At 41.4% G+C, this 24,745-nt stretch overlaps 1 protein-coding gene across 4 annotated transcripts in view; it reads right to left on the bottom strand.

The window, feature by feature from the left end:
* Window positions 1-13,038: 13,038 nt before the first annotated feature.
* RAB11FIP2 (RAB11 family interacting protein 2) overlaps window positions 13,039-24,745 on the bottom strand; it is a 51,063-nt gene continuing 39,356 nt past the window's right edge. For 3 of the 4 annotated variants that reach the window (XM_029080622.2, XM_029080626.2, XM_029080624.2), the window contains one exon: window positions 13,039-17,269. In XM_029080622.2, coding sequence (XP_028936455.1) covers window positions 17,042-17,269 — 228 coding nt within the window. In that variant the 3' untranslated portion in view covers window positions 13,039-17,041. The remainder of the gene's footprint in view (window positions 17,270-24,745) is intronic. The other variant, XM_029080623.2, reaches the window with a different exon arrangement.

The raw sequence follows: 24,745 nt of genomic DNA, 5'->3' as shown, positions 1-24,745 counted from the left end.
TCGTCCCGACTCCCAGGCCTGTGCTCTATTCGCTAAGCCGTGTTTTCTCGCGGTTCCAATAACTGTACTGGTTTGGCTCCCCCGGGGACAGGTACAAATGGGGGGGAAGCTGAACCAGGAAGAAAGCGACCCCCCCCCATATATGTTTGAGACGCCGTTGAGTTAGGGGTTCGAGATCACGTGACTCTGGGCTTCTACCCATTCTCTGCTCCTGCAGGGGTTTGATCCCTGCCCGCTACTGCTAGTCAGTCGTATTTACTGAGCACTTACTGTGTGCAGAGGACTGTACTAAGCGCGTGGGAGAGTACGCTCTAACAAAATAGCAGGCACGTTCCCTGCTCACGACGCGCCTCCGGTCGGGGGGTCGGGGGGGGAGGACAGATATGAACATTACGGCTATCTCAGAAAGAGGATTTCTGTATCTGAAATCTGCCCCTCAGTGCAGGAAACATCATGCCCCACCCTCCTGCCCCTGGGACTTCCCTCAAGCCCTGCTCCAGTCTGGAAAAACCTGGCGGCAGGCGGACTTCTCGACTCTTAGAATGCAGAAAAGATGACCACTGGACCCGAGGTGGCTGGCTCCGCCACTTGTCATCTGTGTGACTTTGGGCAAGTCACTTAACTTCATTCTGCCTCAGGTACCTCCGCGGTAAAATGGAGATTAAGACTGTGGGACAACCTGATTACCTTATATCTCCCCCACTGCTTAGAACAGCGCTTGGCACATGGTAAGCACTTAACGAATAATAATGTCGGTATTTGTTAAGCGCTTACTACGCGCAGGGCACTGTTCTAAGCGCTGGGGGAGATAACAGGGTAATCAGGTTGTCCCACGTGAGGCTCCCAGTTAATCCCCATTTTCCTGATGAGGGAACTGAGGCCCAGAGAAGTGAAGTGACTTGCCCACAGTCACACAGCTGCCCAGTGGCAGAGCCGGGATTCGAACCCATGACCTCTGACTCCAAAGTCCAGGCTCTTTCCGCTGAGCCACGCTGCTTCTCTTAACAAATACCATCATCATTATTATTATTATTATTATTATTTCTGGGTCTGCTATCTGAGCTGAGAGGAGCCCGAAATCCTACCGCTCTTCTTGTGTAGGTCACCTTTGTCTCTCGAACGTTTGTTTGCCTTGCCTTACAGTGACCGTCACCAACCATTTTTCTTAGATTCAGCGGCAATGGTAAACCATTTCCGTATTTCTACCAAGAAACCTCTACAGATACACTACCCAGAACAATCGCAGTTGGAGAACGGGGCCTTCTGGAGGAGACGCGTCGCACTGGGTCGGAAACGACTCGACGGCATAAGACAAGAAGCCTCACAGGAGTGGGAGACCATGTCTACACCTCAAGCATGTATTTCTTTCCCGACGCTTAGTACAGTGCTTTGCCCGTGCTTACTAAATACCTAGATTAGATATACCTTTTAGATAAATTCTTCTTGACAAGTAACGTGGCCTAGTGGAAAGAGCACAGGCCTGGGAGTCAGGAGGACCTGGGTTTTAATCCCAGCTCTGCCACTGGTCTGCTGTGTGATTGGGAAAGTCACTTCACTTCTCTGGGCCTCAGTGCCCTCATCTGTAAAATAAGGAATAAGACTGTGAGCCCCATGTGGGAAACGGACTGTGTCCAACCTCTATCTACCCCAGTGCTTAGAACAGCGCTGGACGCATAATAAGCACTTTATTATTATAACCCTTAAGTACGATCTTCGGTTCATCGCTATTTTTTAAGTGCAATCTTTTCAAGCACTTAGTAATAATCATAATAATGTTGGTATTTGTTAAGTGCTTACTATGTGCAGAGCACTGTTCTAAGCGCTGGGGTAGACACAGGCGAATCAGGTGGGGCTCACAGTCTTCATCCCCATTTTACAGATGAGGGAACTGAGGCCCAGAGAAGTTAAGTGACTTGCCCACAGTCACCCAGCTGACAAGTGGCAGAGCTGGGATTCGAACTCATGAAGCCTCTGACTCCGAAGCCCGTGCTCTTTCCACTGAGCCATGCTGCTTCTCTACAGTGCTCGGCACACAGTAAGTGCTCAATAGATATGGCTGAATGAATGAATTCCTTTCTAACCTAAATTACTGTCTTTCCGAAGCTTAAGGCAAAATATCCTTGGAAGGGGGGAAAATCCGTGAAGCCGATGAGGCTGGTCAAGGCGAACCTAACGTACTTAACCGTATCACAGTACAAAAGTAAACATGGGGCCGTCCTGCTAATTTGTTGAGATATTCACCGTCGGCAAATTACCCAAGACACCGGGATCATATTCTAACCAACAGAGGCGCAATCACACACGGCTCACATCCTTTTGAGACGATCCGAAGTTTTAAGCTCTCGCCTATTCGACAGCCACTCCCTGAAGTCTCGGCGTGGCTAGCTCAGCTTAAACCCGCTCTCCCCAATCTGTCTTGGCCAAAATCAACAGGTCCTCCGACAAGATTATATCAGCCTACCATCTGCGCAAGCGCCACGATACAGACACTCCCCAAAATGCACAGAGGTGACGTTCCCGGAAAACGCGGTCGCATCATGAATAGGGTGGACGTCGCGGGCCCCGTTTTACTATAAACTGACATGTGACCGTTAGAATCCGCTCCAAACCTCTGGAAAAATAATGTGCAATTCCTTTACAGGCTAAATACGGTAACGTTAAACAGCGCTCGGCCATTTCTTGATACTCGTTAAAGTAGTTCCAAGCACGGCATCCCCATACGAACTAAACGAGGAGGTGAAATATGATTATGAGGCTTTGTAGGAGGCTGCAGAAGTAGAAGCTTGTTTTGCTGACTGGGGTATTCATCCATTCAATAGTGTTTATTGAGCGCTTACTATGGGCAGAGCACTGTACTAAGCGCTTGGAATGGACAAATCGGCAACAGAGAGAGACGGTCCCTGTCCACTGACGGGCTTCAAGTCTAATGGGGGGAGACAGACACAAACAATAGCAATAAATAGAATCAAGGGGATGCATATCTCATTAAAACAATAGCAATAAATAGAATCAAGGTGATGTGCATCTCATTAACAAAATAAACAGGGTAATAAAAAATATATACAAATGAGCGGTCGAGCACAGAGCTGAGGGGAGGGGAAGGGAGAGGGGGAGGAGCAGAGGGAAAGGGGGGAAAGGGGGGTTTAGCTGAGCGGAGGTGAAGGGGGGTAGAGGGGGAGCAGAGGGAAAAGGGGTGGTGGTTTTGGAACTTTAGAGGAGAATCCGTCCCAATTATGTTGAACGGCACCCTTCTTTTTTATTTCAAAAGTTACCTTGTAGCAGATTAACTCCTAAAACCCTGGGTCCCTTCAAATTTAAGAATTCTACTCTGAATATGCTCCTGGAGTATGTAATACTTCCCCCCCCCCCCCCCCGCACGTTGGTGATAGACAACAACCGGAGGTTCTTGAGCAGACTGTACATTTTTGTAGAAAAATGATCCGGGCAGCAGAGTAAAGGGTGGACTGGAATGGGGAGAATCAGGAGGTGGGGAGATTAGCAAAGAGGCTAATTAAGTAATCAAGGCGGGATAGGATGAGGGCTTGGATTAACACGTTAGCGGTTTGGATGGAGAAGAAAGGGGGGATTTCGGCAATGTTGTGAATGTAGAATCAACAAGATTCAGTGATAGATTAAATAAGTGGGTTGAATGAGAGAGAGAGGAGACAAGGATAATGCCAAGGTTACGGGCTCGTGAGACAGGAAGGATAATAATAATAATGGTACTTGATAAGCACTTACTATGTGCCAAGCACTGTTCTAAGTGCTGGGATAGATGCAAGGTCATCAGGTTGTCCCACATAGGGCTCACAGTCTTAATCCCCATTTTACAGATGAGGGAACTGGGGCACAGAGAAGTGAAGTGGCTTGCCCAAAGTCACACAGCAGACAAGTGGCAGAGCCAGGATTAGAACCCACGACTGCGCCTCCCAAGCCCGTGCTCTTTCCAACCAAGCCACGCTACTTCTCTGGTGGGGCTGTCTTCAGTGACGGGAGAGTCGGGGAGGGATCGGTTTTGCGTGAGGAGATGAGGAGTTCTGTTTTGGACACGTTGAGTTTGAGGTGCCAGGAAGACATCCAAGGAGAGACGTCTTGAAGACGGGAGGAAATGTGAGACTGCAGAGGGGGAGACGGATCAGGGCTGGAGATGTAGACTTGAGAATCCTCTGCAAAGAGGTGGTTTTTGAGTCCATGGAGCGAATAAGTTCTCCAAGGAAGTGGGCATAGATAGCGAATAAAAAGGACCCAGAAGTGAACCCTGAGGGACAGGCAGAGTTAGAGGGTGGGAGACGGAAGAGGAGCTCGCAAAGGAGTCTGAGAAGGAGCGGCCAGAGATAGAGGAGGAGAACCAGAGAGGACGGTGTAAGTGAACCTGGCGTTGGATAGTGAAAGTTCAAAACTAATAGTAATGGTGCTATTTGTTAAGCCCTTACTATGGGCCAGGCACTGTACTAACCGCCGGGGTGGATACAAGCAACTCAGGTTGGACACAGTCCCTGTCCTATAGGGCTTACAGTCTCAATCCCCATTTTACAGATGAGGTGAGGCCCAGAGAAGTGAAGTGACTTGCCCAAGGTCACACAGCAGATAAGCGGTGGAGGTGGGATTTCCAAAGAGAAGGGGGTGGCCAAAAGAGTCGAAGGCAGCTGAGAGGTCAAGGGGGATTAGGATGGAGACGAGACCGTTGGATTTGGCAGAAAGGAGATCATTGATGACCTTTGAGAGGGTGGTTCCTGTGGAGAGGGTCAAGGAGAGAATTGGAGAGGAACTGAGTCAGCGGTCATAGAACACTTGCTCAGGGAATTTGGAGAGAAATGGTAGGAGGAAGATGGGGTGACAACTGGAGGGAGCTGCGGGGGTCAAGGTAGGGTTTTTCTAATTTGGGGAGACATTAGCACGATGGAAAACAGTGGGGAAGAAGCCACAAAATGAAAGCCCTTCGAGCCTCTTGCTATTTTCCGCTTTGAATACAAGCGGGAGTCAGCGAGGCATTCCCTGTCTTTTTTAATTAGAATCTAAAACCTGTCACTCACAATATTATCCCAACCAGGAGCCTTTGGAGAAGGCTCATTTCCCTTTCTTTCCTTATAAAGCCATTAATCGCCAAATGTGTTTGTTTTTTGTTTTTTTTTTAACACTCAGCATTTTGGTATTTGGTTTTCACTATGTAAAAATAACCCACATCTTGAGCGTGGCCTTGGAAGGTTCTTCAGCTTTTCCATTCTTTGCTGGACTCTATTTCTAACTTCAAGGAAGACCCCTTGGGGTGAATGCATCATTTGTATTTGGGACTTCTGGTATGAGCTGGAATGGATGCTTTTCTTTCTGCGCCATTTGTTCGCAGGCTGAGTGCAGAGCAGGACAGATCATCAAGTCGCATTTGGATCGACATAATTCTGTCTCCCTTCTGGCTACTGGCTGGCCGTCTTTCGAATTCCAGCTGGCCAGAACAGAAGGGGACCCCACTTTCCAAGTACCAGTTTCTCTTTCTAGTTACAAACTCAACAATCAATCAATCAACGGTAGGTCGTGAATGCTAACTTTGTGCAGAGCACTGCATTAAGCCCTCGGGGGAGTCCAACAGAGTTGTTAGACATGTTTCGACCCAACAGTAGCTTACTGTCTAGAGGGGATACGGATACATCAACAAAGAATAAAGGGCCTCCAAGAGGCCTTCCCTGGCTAAAGCCCTTCTTCTCTCTTCTTCCACTCCCGAGTCGTCCCGATTTGCTCCCTTCGTTCACCCCCCTCCCAGCCGCCCTAGCCAAAGATCACGCAAAACGTACCGTGAACTATTTCCAATGAGCATCACTCAGATCTTAAAATCATTCTCTGGCCTGTTTTTACTTCTGTTGGCCTCGAAGAGCTCAAAATTGTCTTTGAAAAATTTCAGTATTCCACCACCGGAGATCCCAGAAAAATCAAAATGTTATTCAATTTCAACTAATTGACATGATTCCAGACTGACATTTTGCAGTTTGGGATTAGTGATTTCACATATTTAATTATGAACTCAGACTCCTTGAAATATTTTGGGTGGGAGAAACTTTTAATGAGCCCTTCGATCCAAAAAAGCTTTAATTTTCGTCCCCAGAGATCCTTTATCTGTGTCTTCACCACCAAGATGAGTTTCAGAAATTCTGCAGAGAAACAAAGCCTACACAGCTCAGGGCCTACTCTGAAGTGTGTCTAGCGAAGCGTGTGGACCGGTTTCAAGGAGGAGCACATTAAGACGGCCTCTTTCTGGCATGTTCATTTCAAATATAAGCCCAAGAAGAAGGGTATGTCCTTTTTATGGTATTAGTTAAGCACTTCTTATGTGTCAAACACTGTTCTGGGCGCTGGGATAGGTAGAAGTGAATTAGGTTGGACACAGTCCGTGTCCCACATGGAGCTTATAGTCTAAGTAAGAGGGAGAACAAACAGGAATTGAATCCCCATTTTACAGTTGAGGAAATTGAAGCACAGAGAAGTTAAGTGACTTTCCCAAGGTCACACAGCAAGCAACTGGCAGAGTCAGCATTAGAACTCAGGTCCTTCTGACTCCAGGCCTGTGCTCTTTCTACTAGGCCATGCTGCTTCTCTTAACAATATATAGTGAATAGGGTGTATTTTTAAAAACTTTAAGTTCCTAGTACATTTTCCAGTACTTTAACACACGACTTGTGTTTTCTTGACCATGCCTTCTCTCAAGTGCAATGTAGATTTTACTTTTCCTTTCTATGGTACTTAAGTTCTTGCTCTGTCAAACACTGTACTTATCACTGGGGTCGGTACAAAATAATCAGGTTTGACCACTCCCTGTTGCAGATGAGGCTCACAATTTAAGGAAGAAGTAGGATTTAATCCCCATTTTACAGATGAGGAAACTGAGGTACAGAAATGTTAAATGACTTATCAAAGGTCACAAAGAAGATACATGGTGGAGCTGGAATTTGAACCCAGGTCCTCTGACTTCCAGGCCCACACTCTTTCCACCAGGCCATGCTGTTTCCCTATATTCATTCAATCGTATTTATTGAGCGCTTACTGTGTGCAGAGCACTGTACTAAACGCTTGGAATGTACAATTCGGCAACAGAGAGAGACAATCCCAGCCCAACAATGGGCTCACAGTCTGAATCTGATATGTGTGTATACATATGAACACAGACACCCACACAGTTCTAGCAAACTACTAACCAAGTTCCTAAAGTTAAGAAACAAACATCACCGTGCATAGGAGCGTGGCTCAGTGGAAAGAGCCCGGGCTTGGGAGTCAGAGTCTTGTGTTCGAATCCCGGATCTGGCACTTGTCAGCTGGGTGACTGTGGGCAAGTCACTTCACCTCTCTGTGCCTCAGTGACCTCATCTGTAAAATGGGGATTAACTGTGAGCCTCACGTGGGACAACCCGATTGCCCTGTATCTACCCCAGTGCTTAGAACAGTGCTCTGCACATAGTAAGCGCTTAACAAATACCAACATTTTAATTTTTATTATTCATTCTCCTCTCTTCCACTTTTCTGCATTCATTGTCCAAAAAGGGTGAATTTATTGTAACATGATACTTTTCTTAACGTTCTTAAAAGAAGTGCGTTGGCTGTGTTTCAATATTTGCGGAAATAATTGTGAATGTAATTGAAATCAAAAATATTCATACTGACATAGCATAATTCTTAGAATACTGTGGGCTGTGGAAAGAGCTCAGGCCTGAGATGAAAGACTTGGGTTCTAATCTCAGCCCCACCATTTGCCTGCTCTGTGACCTTGGCCAAGTCACTTTACTTTCACATGCCTCAATTCCTCATTTGCAAAATATGGATTAAAGTACCTGATCTCTTCCCGTCTTAGATTGTGAGCCCCATGAGGGACAACCTGATAACCTTGTATCTTCCCCAGCGCATAAAACAGCGCTTGGCACATAGTAAGTGCTTAACAAATACCATCGTGATCATCAACATCGAATGATTCTTTCCACATAGTAAATCATAAATACCCCAATTATTATTATTACGTATCTCAAAGTTGCCATTTTAGAATAACAATATATAAAATATATTCACCCAAATAATGACCTAAGGAATTTGACTACTTTTGATAGAATTTATAAATAATAATAATAATAATATTGATATTTGTTAAGCGCTCACTATGTGCAGAGCACTGTTCTAAGCACTGGGGTAGATACAAGGTAATCAGGTTGTCCCACGTGAGGCTCACAGTTAATCCCCATTTTACAGATGAGGGAACTGAGGCGCAGAGAAGTTAAGTGACTTGCCCACAGTCACCCAGCTGACAAATGGCAGAGCCGGGATAAACGTGTAGCAGAATTTTCTATTAAAATGCAAGCGGTAATATTCAAATTTTATAAGCTACAGATTTACAGATGAGGAAACTGAGTTTAATACACTTTAGTATAAAGGATTTTCTAGTTCAAGATTTAAAATACCTTGTGGCATCTTTAATTGTAGACAGAGTTATGCATATTACCCATATGTACCCACAGATGGTTTTAAAGGCACCATATTTTATAGATTTATAAGAAACAAGACTTGGTAAACAAATGAGTAAAGGATTAAAATATTTTACAGTTTGTGAAGCATAAATGTTATGCTCACTAACAGCATATTAATGGGGGAATATGAAACATAAATTTTACACCAATGAACTAAACATACTGCAGTTGGGTCAGCAGACAGCCGCTTGCGGTCCATCCACAGCTATTGCAATTTTTCTAATTCTGTGGTTTCCATAGTCAATTCACAGTTTTTCAGAGACTGTTTAAATGGCTATGGATTATCCAGGCTCCTTCCTACTCCTCCATGAAATGGTTAGGGATTATTCAGGATCTTTGCTACTCCTTCATGAAATGGTTATGGATTACATAATTTATATATAAGTATATAATTTTTGCATATATTTTTTATTACCCTATTTATTTTGTCAATGAGGTGTACATCCCCTTGCTTCCATTTATCGTGATAACTTGTTTTTGTTTCGTTCTGTTTCGCTCTGCCATCTGCCTTCCCCGATTAGACCGTGAGCCCGTCGTTGGGCAGGGATTGTCTCTATCTGTTGCCAAATCGTACATTCCAAGCGCTTAGTACAGTGCTCTGCACATAGTAAGCGCTCAATAAATACTATTGAATGAATACTATTATCCAGGCCCCTTCCTATGGCTCCATTAAAGCTCTTCCTAGTCCATCAAAACCTCCATTAGCAGAGGACAATTAGTTTCGAGGATGCTGACCAAAATGAGATTTGGGGACTTTCTTATATTCCAATTATCCCTGTTAACCCAGAAAATTGGACTCTACAGAGAATCTAAATCCTGAAAGGACTATAAGCTAATCAAAATACAGGTAGAGTGAAATGACCTTGTTTACTTGGTACACTCCAAGGAACAATGCTTGTCACACAGAATATGCTTAAAAAACCAAAGATACTGTAAATTCATAGATGCCAGAGATAAAGGTATTTCTGAGCAGTGGGTGCAAAGTAATGGGATAAGGGCTTGGGAGAAAATCACATAGAAAGTGCTTTCAAAATACCAAAATACTGTAAATACATTAATACTGGAGTCAGTGGCATTCCTGAGCACTGTGTGCAAAGTACTGGGATAAGGGCTTGCGAGAAAATCACATAGAAAGCGCTTAAAAATACCAAAAATGCTGTAAAGAAGCAGCGTGGCTCAGCTGGAAAGAGCCCGGGCTTGGGAGTCAGAGGTCATGGGTTCTAATGCCGGCTCTACCGCTTGCCAGCTGGGTGGCTTCGGGCAAGTCACCTAACTCCTCTGTGTCTCAGTTACCTCATCTGTAAAACGGGTATTAAAACTGTGAACCCCACGTGGGACATCCTAATCAGCTTGTATCCCCCCAGCGCTTAGAACAGTGCTTTGCACATAGTAAGCGCTGAACAAATGCCAACAGTTTTTTATCCCACTGTCTTCTGTTTTCCCTAACCCAAGTGGAAAATGGAGCTAGGGGGAAAAGCATGGGTCTAAAGGTCAGAGGAACCCGGGTTCTAATCCCAGCTCTGCTGTGTGCCTGTGTGACCTTGGGCAAATCACTTCACTTCTCTGTGCCTCAGTTTCCTCAACTGTAAAATGAGGATTCAATAACCTCACCTACTTAAACTGCGAGCCCCATATGGGACAGGGACCACTTCCAACCTGATTAACTTGGGTCTACCCAGAGTTCAGACTAGTGCTTGATACATAGTGAGCACTTAAACACCACAGGAAAAAAACAAAAACCAAAAATCCCAAACTTATCTCTGCCATTACATCATCTTTAAAATGGGGATTCAATATCTGTATTCCCTCTCATCTAGACCCCACATGGGACAGGGACTGTGCCCGGCCTGCTTAACTTGTATCTATCCCTGCACTTAGAACATTAATTGACATATAGTAGAGCACTTAAATACAGTAATAATACTGAAGTCCAACAGTGACGATGATGATGATCGTCATTATTATCATCATCACCACTGCTGGACTTCAATTACTACGACCAATGTGAAAAGAGAGAACACTACGGACGAGATCCCCGCGGTAATACTTTCAGCCATTGAGGTGAGGGACAGTCAGGGCTAGGCTGAGGACTTGATTGAAAGACATAGAACACCATGTGCTAAACCACGTGGCGGCCTCAAGGGAGGAGGGGGAGAGAAACAATCCAACAATGGTATTTATTGAGCGCTTACTCTGTGCAGAGAACCGAACTAATCGCTTTGGAGAGGAGAACGGAGCTCTTAGACACGTTCTGTGCCCGCAAGGAGCTTTGTACAGTGCTTAGCACATAATGAGCATTTAACAAATACCATAAAAAAGAGAAAAGCTACCAAAGAACACCCCACAATCCCTCAGGGCAGAGACCCAGGATATAGTCTAAAAGAACCCATATATTAAGATACAAAAATGAATCCATTCTAGCTTTCTTTTTACCTCAAATGTGGTTGAGAGGAAATAGTTACTACACTAAGACTTCTCTGGCTGCAATTCAGGTAGTCCAACGGGAAAACCCAATAGATTCATTTGTCTTTGCTCTGCTCTCCCTACTCCCCAGAGGGAGATGGAGGTTTTCCCTTATTGGCCTAAAAGCCAGAATTCTGCAAATAAATCTGGAAGAGCAGGGGATGGGGCTGTCCCTCGGGTCTGTCAGACCTTACGGATAAACTTTCCCCTTTTCATAGCTCCTTTGGAGTGCGACTGTTTTGTGAGCAGTAGCTTTCTTCTCTTGTTTTCTCCTTCCCTTATTTTGCACGACGATCAAATAAAGAGCATTAAACAGTTTCAAGTGCCTACCGCAATTGATCCTTCAGTTATAACTGAAGGCAACTGTAGATTCCCCTTTCACCCTGTAAGTCTCCCCAAACTCCTTGAAATTTTCAAGTTTAGCCATATGATAATCTATAAGGCTTCCTAACATCAGAAAATGAGCACAAATAATACAAAATATGATCTCTCCGGGGTTGGTCCAAGGATAAGAGCACCACTCTGGGAATCGGAGTTGTAATTGCAAATCATCATCATCATCACAGTCCTTGTTAAGCACTTACTATGTGTTAAGCACTGTTCTAAACTGTGGGGGAGATAGAAGTTAATGAGGTTGGACAGAGACCCTGGCCCACATTGGGCTCCCACTCTTAATCTCCATTTTCCAGGTGAGGTAATTGAGGTACAGAGAAGCTAAGTGACTTACCCAAGGTCACACAACAGACATGCGGTGGAGCCAGGGTTAGAACCCAGGTCCTTCTGGCTCCCAGGCCCAGCTGTGCCTGCTGGGTCAACGCCAACAGTGATAATTTTTGACTAAAGAACCAACTAGGGCATTCTGCGAGGTAGACAGGCCCAGCAAGAATCCCGAAATGTTCATTCAATTGTATTTCTTGTGGGAAGAGCACTGTACTAAGCACTTTGGAGAGTACAACAATAAACAGACACGTTCCCTGCCCACAGTGAAACATAGCTGGTGAACAAGGGTGCCAGCGCCTGCAGCAGTGACCCATTATAAAATCACGAGAGAGGTATTTGTTAAGCACTTACCATGCGCAAGCACTGTGTTATACCATGGCAATCATGCGGTGGGTCAAGGTGCCGGAGCCCATCGGGACCGCGCTTCAGTCGTTCCAGCAGCAAATAAAATAACCTTGATGGATACTCTTCAAAGTACCGAATCCCTCCCTGTCCCCCATGCTCTGTGAAATGGCGAGGAAGGAGAGAGGATGCACAGTGTTACACAAATCACAATCACTTCCCTTGTACCGGTCCTTGAGGCTGATGCTTTGGGTCAGACTCACTGTCCCCTCTGCCCGCTGGGAGACCTCACTTCTGCTGGCCAGAGTGAGAGTCGTTCACCCTCGGTGTCTTCGAATGCTCGGAAATGAACTGCGGGATGAGCAGCGCGATACGGTCGATTGTAAATGGGGAGAAAACAATTCCTTTTCCGTCTTTAGATTTAGTTTGGGAATTCTAATTTCAACTGGAAACCGAACAGATTCTTAACAAAATGGATTTAATAAATAGAAGGCAATCTAGGTAGTGAAAATAGAAATTCCCAATATGGGGGGGCTGAATGTTCATGTTCTATAATCTCCATCCCCATTTGACAGATGAGGTTTCCTGAAGCACAGAGAATAATAATAACTGTGGTATTCGGGCTTAACTTCTCTGTGCCTCAGTTATCTCATCTGTAAAATGGGGATTAAGACTGCGAGCCTCACGTGGGACAACCTGATTACCCTGTATCTATCCCAGCGCTTAGAACAGTGCTCTGCACATAGTAAGCGCTTAACAAATACCAACATTATTATTATAAGCAATCGACCTTTTTTTTTTTTTTACTGGCCTGGCTTAGCTCTAAAGGATGAGTGTACCATTATACACAATTCAGTACCTACTCTCTGAAATTTTTCGGAAAAACTGTATTCACACAGAAGCTTGCTTTTTATAAATTTTTCAGATCATGACAAATCACATGTCACCCAGGCATACATTCTGAAAGGCATCACGACATATATTTTGCCCAATTGTCAAGAAAGGGGATGCTGTAAAGGAATGCATTGTGGTGTTTTATTAAGGTTTTGGACATGCAATACTGGATAAGAAATTTAGATGCTGTATTTAGTACACATTTTATTCGACTATAAATCAGTAGTAAGACAGAATATAAAACTTTTGCTTTGCATGCATCTGAATACATAAATTAATGTCACAATACAATAGTTTCAATTTTCTACCATAAAAATGTGTACGGTTACCATTCATTTACTAAGACAAGTGTATTCTTCAAATATAAATAAAGATTAAATATACACATTTCTAGGATCTTCAGCAATACATCGAACCTCAAAATACAAACCATCTGGAAGTTTCCAGGACGGATAGAACCAAATGTATAATTTGTAACTGACTCCAATTCCACAATAAGAATAGTTTACTTGGCATTGAAAACAAACGAAATAAAATGCCAATTATCGTTTAACGCTTGAGGAGCTTCTGGGTTTCTTAGAAAAATACATCTGAAAATCCTTTATATGGAGATTAGTTAAGGTGCTATCTATTGCATATTAAATACTTCCGAGATTACATCTGGATTATTAAAGTTATAAATCCATAAAAGTAAGTGTTTCTAATGGATGTGCCGACAGACCCTTAAATCTAGCATCATGAACTAGCAGCACTATAATCCTTCACCTCACTTCAAAGTAAATAAATCAACATGCTCTACACTTCACCATTTAACACGCAAAATTTACACCTACCATATTTACAAGATGCTCGTGAACATGACTATCAAAAAGCTTCAGTTGAAGTTGCCCTAACCAAGTTAGGATATTTTTATTTACAAGCTAAAGTAGCCAATAAAATTTCCACTGCAGCATTTACTGTAGGTACATCAGAGATAGCAAATTAATTTATTATAACATTCTCCGAGTCAAACTCCTAGGACGGGCGAAGAAAGCAAGTCTGTCATTAATGAGCTCGGTTTTCTTTAGGTGACCGTTCACGAAACTCTGTCAAATGCAAGGCAACGTTTTCACAGCGGGGAAAATTACAACTAGTTCTTAATTCACCGCCAACAGCAATAGATGTACTTAAGCATAATCTAGGGATAATGCCGCATTCGTGGAGAGGTGGCAAAACCAAGATAAACAAAGAATACAGCAGCAAATACAAAACATTCTTCATGAACGGCATTAAGAACTCATTTTATTTACAACTCTGAAATACAGCCCTGATGTTCATTCTATAAATTAAAATTAAACGAGTTGCTCAGAGGACAGCCTTCCAGCACTTTCATCACAACGGCTGAATAGAGTTTAGAGGTGGATCGTGGATGTAGCAAAATATGGCATTTATAAACTAAGGGAAGGATTTGAAACAGGCTTTTTTTTTTTTAATAACAAATGCGTCTCATTGTCAAAGACAGAATCGGAATAGTGAATCCACTATCCTAGGATTCAAAGACGATTTTGTCTATGAAATAGTCTTCGACGTGTACATGTTCTGTAGCGTAGGTGCAAAAACCTTTTTTTTTTTTAAATCTCCTTACCATTTTTTGTTTGAGTGATCATATTTACTCATTCCAACTCTAAACCCTCTAAGTTGTGCAGAGCCAAATGTACACACTATTTAGACTACTTTGAATTTCTAAGTATTAAATTTTCTTCTCCTGCCAATACTTCTACACGAAGGCCTGGATGACATATTAAAACCTTCATGTGTTCACACTTCTACACAATCTTTTTTTGGCCATTAATTTACAGTGCTGACTATAAAAATATGAGGTAAAATCTACTCTAAATCAGATGTTCGATGCTTCACGAGAATATTTTAAATCATTGTAGGTGGTGCAAGTGTAATTAAAATTGAAAATGTGAATACAGTACTTTTTAGCCGGGAGAGGTGAAAACAATAGTTACATAATTAATAATTGGGATAGAACCTTATTTCCCAAATAACCTGTTTTCAAAAGTGAAGACCTGGCCCACACCCAATATGGCTTTTATGATTATACATAGCAGGATGTCCAACTATTTTTAAAACATTTTGAGGATCTTTTCGATAACACTGAAAAATACACACTTTGGAATGATTGATATGGCAAATGAGAATTTCAGTAGAGAAAAATAAAATTCTCCTAAAGAAATGTAACACTTCAAAACTCATCATCCTACAAATATTGATCACCAAATACGCAAACTGACAAAATACATTCTAAACTGTCTTATGAAGTTTTAGTGTGTTCCCAACAGATGATATGGCCAAAATGTTATTTCCTATAATTCAATAAAATAATCAACCCTCCCAATACCACTTTGGAAAATAACTAGTCATCACAAAGAAATGAGGAATACATCGTTCTTCTAAGTGAACTGAAAAATGTATTAACACTTTTGAGCTGTCATGCAAGATCCTATCCTGTCAGTAAGCTTGTTTTCCTAAGAAATCTGAACAAAAATATTTAACTTTCTGGAAACTGTATTAGTATTTCTCAAAAAAATAAAGTACTGTTCTCTTTCTTCTCAAAATTCTCAGGTATAACTAAGAACATCCACCCATATTTTTCATTTTACTTTTGGGAAAACCTTATTTTAGGTGTTGAAAATATGCTATAATACAGGAGGTGGGGGAAAATTTCACATTTTTGGCCTACAGATGAGAACTCCTTAGCCCCAAGAACAGTACAGAATTATCCAATAGGCTATTGTTACAGTAACAGACAATCTATGTCCTTCAATGAGGTACTCTCCAAAAATAAATACTGAACATATATTATATATTTTTTATGCACTCGGAATTTCCAGGTGAAGTCAACCATTACTTTTATATAAGCTTACAACGATATTTAACGATACCCTTTTGGAATTAAACATGCTTTGGGGGAAAAAATGCTATCCAACCTTTTGCTAAACAGACACATTCAATCTCTTGACATTAAACCTTTAGGAAAATAACACTGTTATACGACACACTCTCACATTGCCCTACCTATTCTGTTTTTGCCTCAGTGTTCAGAAGCTAGGGATAGCTTAATTCCTTCAACTTCCAGTGCTCTTAAAATTGGTCTACCACAGTATTCATTCTATATTCAGATCCAAACATACTGTTCTGGGCATTACAGAGGAAGCAACCTAACTTCTTTAACTTCTGGCTCCATCTTTTACCATTTTTCTTAGCTATTATTTTGACATCTTAAAAGGCATGCAGTAGCTTTACCAAAAGGATAGAACATAGTTATGGTCTAGTTGAAATTCAAAATTTAAGTTGTACAGTGAATGCATTCAGAGAATCATCACGAAGTGAACGGTGTGTCTAACTTTCTCATACAAGGCAGGTGTGAAATGGCACGCTCACAAAGCACTTCTGGCTCTCTACCTGCTAATAAACATCCAGAAAAGATATTTTCTGTAAAGTAAAAGTACCTAGCTCTCTCAAAAATAAGCACGTTACTAAGATTGTTTTGGCAATCTCTTAAATTGTAATACTGATAATAAATGACCTCTCGGCAACAATATTACTACACCCCTTCACTTTCAGATTTTGATAATAGCCTTGAAAATAATCAGGTGTAGAAAAAGTACAAACATTTTACGTGAGTTATTTTTAAGTGACGATTCTGAGGCAAAACAAACTCCCAAATGAACTGCTATTAAATTATTACCTCACCTCTCAGGGAACACTGCACTGCAGATATGGGATCGGCACTTTTGGAAACGCATTTGTGTTTTGAGAACGATAAAGTTCCTTTTAATAGGTTGCTTCAATATGCTTCTCCAAATGCCACCATACGCAGGGAATTATTTACATATAAAGATTCTAGGCCTGTATTTCTAATTTAATATTTTAAGGTATCTAGCCCATTTCATGTATCACTACTTTGGGCAGCCCCAGCTAATACTTCAAGTTAAAATCATTTCTCTCTCTCTCTCACACACACACCACATACATACACACACAAACACAGACACACTCACAAAACCTACAACAGGTAGTGCAAAGATCTTCCATTAGCATCCAGTATATAAAACCGACTAGGCAGTGTAATTTGCTTATTAATTTTTGGAAAATTTTCCAGCTTTTCTGGAAGGTTCGTATGGCACTCTGAGAATACTTGGAGTTTCTTCCATGACGCGGACAAGAAGATTGTCTATGTAGTCCTCTAGTTCACGGATATGAGTATCTTTCCTCTTAAGTAGCTCTTTATGCTTCACCAGTTCCTGCAGCACCTCTTCATAGGTCAGGCTGCGATATCCCGCAGTGGCATCGAAAGGATTGCTCTCCTAGGAGAGAACAAAAATTGGGCTTCTGTTAGCCGTTAGGGTGAAAAGTTTCTCCCCTAGAAAAAGCACTGCCAATTAAGGAAACAAGCAGAAGGAAATGAATAGTTTTAGCCTTAAAATGAAACGGGCTAAGGTTATAAGTAGCTCTTTTGCTCGCTGCATGTTATATTAGTCTAATGAAGCTGCTGTCATGTTACTCCGAGTATTTATCCTGTCCTACCTTGACTAGTTTATCAGCCTCTTCGCTGACTTCCCTGCCTCCAGTCTCTCCCCACTCCAGTCCATACTTCACTCTGCTGCACAGATCATTTTTCTACAAAAATGTTCAGTTCTCCACCCCTCAAGAACCGCCACTGGTTGCCCAACCACCTCCGCATCAAACAAAAACTCCTTATGACCGGTTTAATGCGAGCATCTCGGCTCGCTACTCTCCAATTAAAACCCAGCCCACATATTTCACTCCTCTCACGTCAACCTACCTCAACCTCGTCTACCTCGTCACTCATCTCTCACCTACATCCTGTTTCTGGTCTGGAACACCCGCCTGTTTTCGTATCGGACAATGACTCTCCCCACCTTCAAAGCCTTTAGTGAAGGCACATCTCCTCCAAGAGGCCTTCCCTAAGCCCTCATTTCTTCTTTTTCCACCCGCTTCTGCGTCGCCCTAACTTGCTCCCTTTATTCACATCACATCCCAGTCCCACAGCCCTCATGTACGTATCTGTAATTTAAGGGTTTGCGTCAATGTCTGTCTCCCCCTCTAGATTGTAAACTCATTGTGGGCAGGCAATGTGTCCGTTAAAATGTTTTGTTGTACTTTCAAGCGCTCAATACAATGCTCAGCACAGAGTTAAGACTCGTTAAATACGACTAATTGAGAAGATAAATATTTGATTCCCTCAGACCCTAATTCTCGCCCTTCTCTATTATAAATGCACCTAAAGGAAAATAAATCAAGAAAAGGATAAAATATGGGACAAACACAACCATAAAATTTTCTGATATTAGAAAAAGAAGGGAAAAATCATTCCGATATACTGATGCTTATGTGGCCGTTCCGATCTGAGACTGATGTTACTGGCAGTGTGATCCAGTGCAGGTACGGCTGAAAAAACTTTGCCAAATTGATATTCGATTTCATCCTGTGTGCTTGTAAAGATCACTCTTTGCCTCCCTGACACATTTACCACAGAGTCTGCTGAATCGGTTTCCTGGTCTTTTGGTCTTCCAAAAGTCTCTGCTTACGGAGAACCTTCTACAGAGGGTTCAGAGGGGAACAAACCTTCTACAAACCTTCTACTCTCCCATATCTGGGGTAAAAAGCAAAGTTAATATAAGTTAATATAAGTTATTTTGGTCAGGATCATGATTTGTGGGTGATTTCAGATGAAGTTCGATTTTCTAAGAGTTTCCTCAGACGTCGATTAGACTGTAAGCCCGTCAAACGGCAGGGACTGTCTCTATCTGTTGCCAACTTGTTCATCCCAAGCGCTTAGTACAGTGCTCTGCACATAGTAAGCGCTCAATAAATACTATTGAATGAACGTCCAAAGCCTGGGCCAACCATGTGATCTGGTCATTAGACTGACTTCTGGTTTGGCTGATGGTTGCAAACTTCCATGAGCTTCCTGAGAAGCAGCGTGGCTCAGTGGACAGAGCACGGGCTTGGGAGTCCGAGGTCATGGGTTCGAATCCCAGCTCTGCCGCTTGTCAGGTGTGTGACTGTGGGCAAGTCACTTCACTTCTCTGGGCCTCAGTTACCTCATCTGTAAATCGGGGATGAAGACTGTGAGCCTCATGTGGGCAAGCTGACTACCCTGTATCTACCTCAGCACTTAGAACAGTGCTCTGCACATAGTAAGCGCTTAACAAATACCAACATTATTATTATGAGTTGTAAAAAACCACCTGGCAAACCTCTTCTTCAGTAGTCTCTGTTGTGATCTTTCAATTTATTTTACTAATTAAATCCTAATATTAACTGTCCCTCGTTCTCAATTCCAGCCTCCATCCCTCGCTCAAGCACTTTCACCTGTCTCGACCTATCTCCTCCTTTACATCACAGCACTTAGGTACATATCTTTAAATTACATATTATAAATTACTCATTTATATTAACGTATCTCCCCCTCTCTGGTGAAAGCAAGTTACGGGCAGGGAATGTGTATGCTAATTCTGTTGTTCTCTACTCTCCCAAGCGTTTAGTATACAGCTTTGCACATGGTAAGCACTCACTAAATATCGTTGGTTGATTGACTGATAGATAGCTGCACTGTCTCTGCGTTCAAAGTCCTCCTAAAATCCCAATTTCCCCAAGAGGCGGCCCCAGATTGGTTTTTCTATTTCCAAATACCACCACACATTTCTGCATCCCTAATCCTTACCCTAATTTGTGTGAGCAAGGGAATGGAAAATGAGGGACAGTGATGTTAGCTTAGAAGGAACAATGAATGTGAGCTGGGGTACACTGAGAAGAGAGTTGATAAATTCAGAGGGAGAGAACTTGTGAACGATTAGTAATTTATACAGGCATTCTGTAACATTAGAATAAAACTCAATTCAGATGCCTATCGCTTGACTTCACCTTTTCTCACTCATAAAAAAATTAAACCCTCCACCTAGAGAAAGTGTCTTTTTCCAAAATGTAATAATGGAAAAATGATCCCAAACGCAGAATTGGAAAAAAAAATGGGTTTAAATTGCTGTAATAGATGTTGGCCTAAAGAAGACTCTGATGCTGCCACAAAAAATGAAGCCACTGTATTCAACACTCCTCGCAGAGGATCCCCTGGAAGCAGCATGGCCTAGTAGATAGAGCACAGGCCCGAGAGTCACAAAGACCTGGGTTCTAATCCCGGCTCCGCCACTTGCTGCTATATGACTTTGGGCAAGTCACTTCCTTCTCTGTAACTCAGTTACTTCATCTGTAAAATGGGGAATAAGACTCTGAGCCCCACATGGGACAGAGACTGTATCCAACCTGATAAGATAGTACCTACACTAGCGATTACTACAGTGCCTGGCATATAGTAAGCGCTCTAACAAATACCATTTTTTTTAAAAAAACAAAGAAAAGCTGATGGGTTTCCAGGACTGCCCTAGGGCTCCTCATAGCCCTGACTGGTCCCTATAATCCTCACCCTTGCCACGTCCTTGGAGAAGTCACAGAATCTCAGTTCTCAGACGTCTCCTAGAACAAGAAAATATCTTGGGCCATGCAAGTTCATTTTCGAGAGAGACAATTATGAACACTTTTGAACAGTCTTTCCCCTCCAAGATTACCATCGAGTCCCAACACTTGGGATTAAAATCACAACTTCGGCCTGAGGCCATCCCCGACCACGCTCCCGTTTCCACTAACCCCTCTCCCTTCCGCGATGCTACGCGCTTGGGATCCGTACCCTTTGAGAACTTGATATTCATCCCACCCTGGCCCCACGGCATTTATGTACATATCCGTAATTTATTTTCATGTCTGTCACCCCCTCTGGGCTGTACAGTCCTGGTGGGCGGGGAACAATATGCCTACCATCTCTGTTGAACTGTACTCTCCCCTGCAATTAGCACCGTGCTCGGCACACGATAAGCCCTCAACTTCCACTGATTGATCGCTAGCACTTAGTATCGCAGGGCGTTTAGTATAGCGAGTGGAATTTGCTATCAAATAGCCTATCACATAGACTATGTAAAGTTCCCAGTGAATACACACCTCCTACAAAGCACCAGGAAATGTACAGGTTTCGACACTGTACAAAATCCATGAAGCCAAACTTTCAATAAATGATTCTGTTTCTTTTCAAAATGCCAGATTTTCTTCTAGGAAAACAGAATAAAATGAATTTAATTTGGAAACTCCTCAAATAAAAATGACTGGCCCTTCCTGTTCACTTTAATACTACTAAAACAGATTGGAAAATATGGTGGATTAAAGAGTAGCAATGAAGGAAAGAGTCAAATATCCCAAACCTCTGATTGAAATTAATCAATTTTTGCAATTTAGATTAGATGAAGGTATTTATGGTAAAATATTTGGAAATTTGCTGAAGCAATTCATAAAGTTAATAATGTCTTGTTAATATAGGATTATACTCATATTATTACTGCAGTACAATTATTCCAGATGAGTAGGTTGAGACAAATTATCATGCTTATGGGTTAAGGAAATTAAATTAAACAAAATAAATTACAAGTAATTGGCTTCTCTATGTGCTTACTGTAAGGGAACCAGTATATTTGTCATTTGGCATCTACCTTACATTGGCATCGCTCATAAAATATTAACATGAGCTCTATTTTTCATGCTAATTGACAGCATATTACCAAAAATGAGTTCCAATACTACCAGAGCATATGTTATAGTATCTTTAAAACTCCATTTTTTTTTTAACAATAGACACATTTCAAATGAAAGGCTGAGAAGAGAGAATCAAAAGCAGTCTTGTCATAAATTTGACTACCGATAGATAGTAACGTTTAATTTTCGTTAACAATACCATTAACGTGGCGATCTGATTTGTCACTGTATTAATAAAAATGTTTCTGATCATTATTCCATTTTTCCCTTTGACGTTTCTGATTTGAAGGTTTTCTGAGAACCAATTGATATTTGACGTTATGTATTAATATGCTAGTAGATTTGCTTTCTAATGCTAATTAATATTTCCATTAGCTCCTTTCTCTGGCCCTTTCCTGTCTTTATGAGGATATTTTACCAAACTCCTTGAAAAAAAATCCTCATAAAGTTTCAGTATATGGAAACATCTTAGAAACACATGCAATGTATAATACATTCTGGGAAACAATCTATAATAATTAAAAACATGGTTGCATGCAAGTTCCAGATCTTTTTCCAGATTAGAAAACTCTGCGGACTCTATTTTTAACCAAATTTTTATACTTGCTTTTAGTTTACTGGGAAAAAATAAAGACCTGCAAAACCCAAGGTAACTTCCTTCTTGCTGTTAAAACTATAGATTTCATTTTATTTTAAAGAATAAAACTTTTAATGCATTCGTATAGTGTACAACAGCCCGATGTGATGGCCGCTACAACGCTTTGCCAGTTTTTCCAACGCAAAAAAAGTAGTTTGATGGTATTTTTAAAAGAGTAGATAGCAAATACGTTTTACGCTGCTAAACAGTTTGTAACAGTACCATTCTGAAAAAAAGATATAGAATCAGTAAAATTGCTGAACACGGCAGACCAGGAGGTAGACAATTATTCTATCACGTTTCCCACAGTTTATTGCCTTACACTTGTGTTTTTGAAAATCTTTACTTTCACTGAAATCCAACGCAAATCTTTCATGGTAAAATAGGTGAAGAAGAATATTCCCTTTATGAATATTTCGGGGGGGGGGTGGTTAAGAGGAAAGCCACTCATCGAGGTAGATTTTCAATTCTGAAATTGAAATGCTAATACGAATATACGTACAGCAAAAGGATTATAAACTAATCCATATTTTTGCTTCACACACACACACGTGTCTACACCTTCGGCCATGAAATGTATATCCTTTACAATACTTAAATTTAAACAAAAGCAAATGACTAGGTCTCAAAATAGCTAAAGATTTAAAGAAAGGTTGTCCTGGTAACCAAATATTGGTGGGGTACTAACTGACATCCAAGGCAACTGGAGGGGAGCGAAGTAAGATGTAGGCTTGGCATTCTCTGATCATCTCATTATTGTTCTAATGAGGAACTTTGCTCTGGGAATATCATCTCATCTACTTTCACATCTTTTGTCCTGCTCCCTTCATCTCCCTTTCAGTTCTTAATTAGGCCTTAAAGAGCTCACACTGCCCTTTCAACTGGCTACTGCTCCTGTTTAAACACTACGCTTTCAGAGACAGGTGTTGGCACCAGAATCGAAGACATACAAACTTAATTACAAAATACGACGTCTGGAGGGTGGGGGCAATACGGAGGTAGATGGCTATTACGGGAGAGCTTTATGTAAATTACTTGAAACAGTTTATGAAATAATCTTCGACATTAAAGTTTTTCCAATAGTTTTTCCTCAAAAAAACAAGGAGTTGACAGTCTTCTCTTAATTGTATCTTGCATTAAATTAACAACACCTAGTAATCCTTTAGCTGTCATTCAGGATAGTAGTGTTCCAAAGAAAAATAATAACACATCAAGGAATTCTTTTATCACCTTTAAACGTTTTAAATAACACAATTTTCACAACTCACTCTTTAAAGAATTTAAACAATGCTTTTAGCCTAAATAAATTAAAACAACTTGGGGAAGTACATTTACAAGCACGTGAAAATCGTAATTAAGGTTTTGTTACAGACAATAGCTGCCACGTTAAATCATTTTTTGATGTTGTGTTTTGTTTGAGATTATGTAACTGGCTGACAGAATTTGGTTTACTATCTGATCAAAGGCGGACTTCATATATCCTGACACCTCTCATCAGTTTCTGTATTATAGAAAACTTGGGTATTTATGCAACACCAGACTTTCCAAATCGAATTAGATCATCTAGCAAAAACAAACAATACAATAGCACGCTACTTCTAGCAATTTTTCGGAACGCACTGAAGGAGCTCAAAAGCTATCGTCTAATAAAAGAAATATTAAGGAACCTAGGTCGATTCTAGGAAAATCGCATGGTTAAAAATGCGATTGTTATCACTTTCAACATTCTTCGTACTATGCATCTGGACTGATCGTATTAAGGACAGATGGCTCTTCGAAACAATGTCAAGCCTCTTGGACCAAAGCCCCTGTTTGCTGTTATTCTTGAGAGGAACTTCAGTATTACATTTACAGCAAAAACCTGGTCACACTTGCCCACGTTTTCCTACAGCAACTCATCACTTGTTTAATGTTTTCAAAGCTGGCCACAGTACAAGGTGAGTCTGAATACAACCCAACCGCAAACACCAAAGGAACAGCTTAGCATGGAGGAGAGGATCGAACTTGGAAAAAATGAAATTAAATTTAGAAAATGAATGCAAACTCAATAGCAGGAAGTTTCCTGGCACAGAGATTTATTTGGCCTTTGGCTATTCCTCCAAGGAAACCATTAAGAATGTTATTCATCTGGGCACTAGCAAGTACATTACGGGAGACTGTCTTGGATTGGAGATGTTGGAAAAGGTAACTTAGATGCTTTTCCATCTGTGTTCACGGGTACTCTTCGGTGTTAACTTTGGCATATCCCTATTTTAGTGGCTTAAAACATGTCCTATTTGCCACCGTCACAAGCTGTACTTTCATACCTATATAATTTATCCCAAATATTATGTGTATAAAATTTGTGAGTATATGTTACATACACAATACATATACACCTCCACCTACGGAAGCACAAATCCTGTACTTTTTAAATTGGCTTCAGATGCTGAACATTTGGTAACATATCCTATCAACTGTTTTCTTTCTCATCAGTAAAAGTATATAAGGGGAAAATTATGGATAGATGAGAAAAAAATGGAAATTGATTAAATTTACGCCATTT

Source organism: Ornithorhynchus anatinus, chromosome 16 (genome assembly GCF_004115215.2).
Source record: "Ornithorhynchus anatinus isolate Pmale09 chromosome 16, mOrnAna1.pri.v4, whole genome shotgun sequence".
Lineage (NCBI taxonomy): Eukaryota > Metazoa > Chordata > Mammalia > Monotremata > Ornithorhynchidae > Ornithorhynchus > Ornithorhynchus anatinus.
This window is presented reverse-complemented; position numbering and strand designations above follow the sequence as displayed.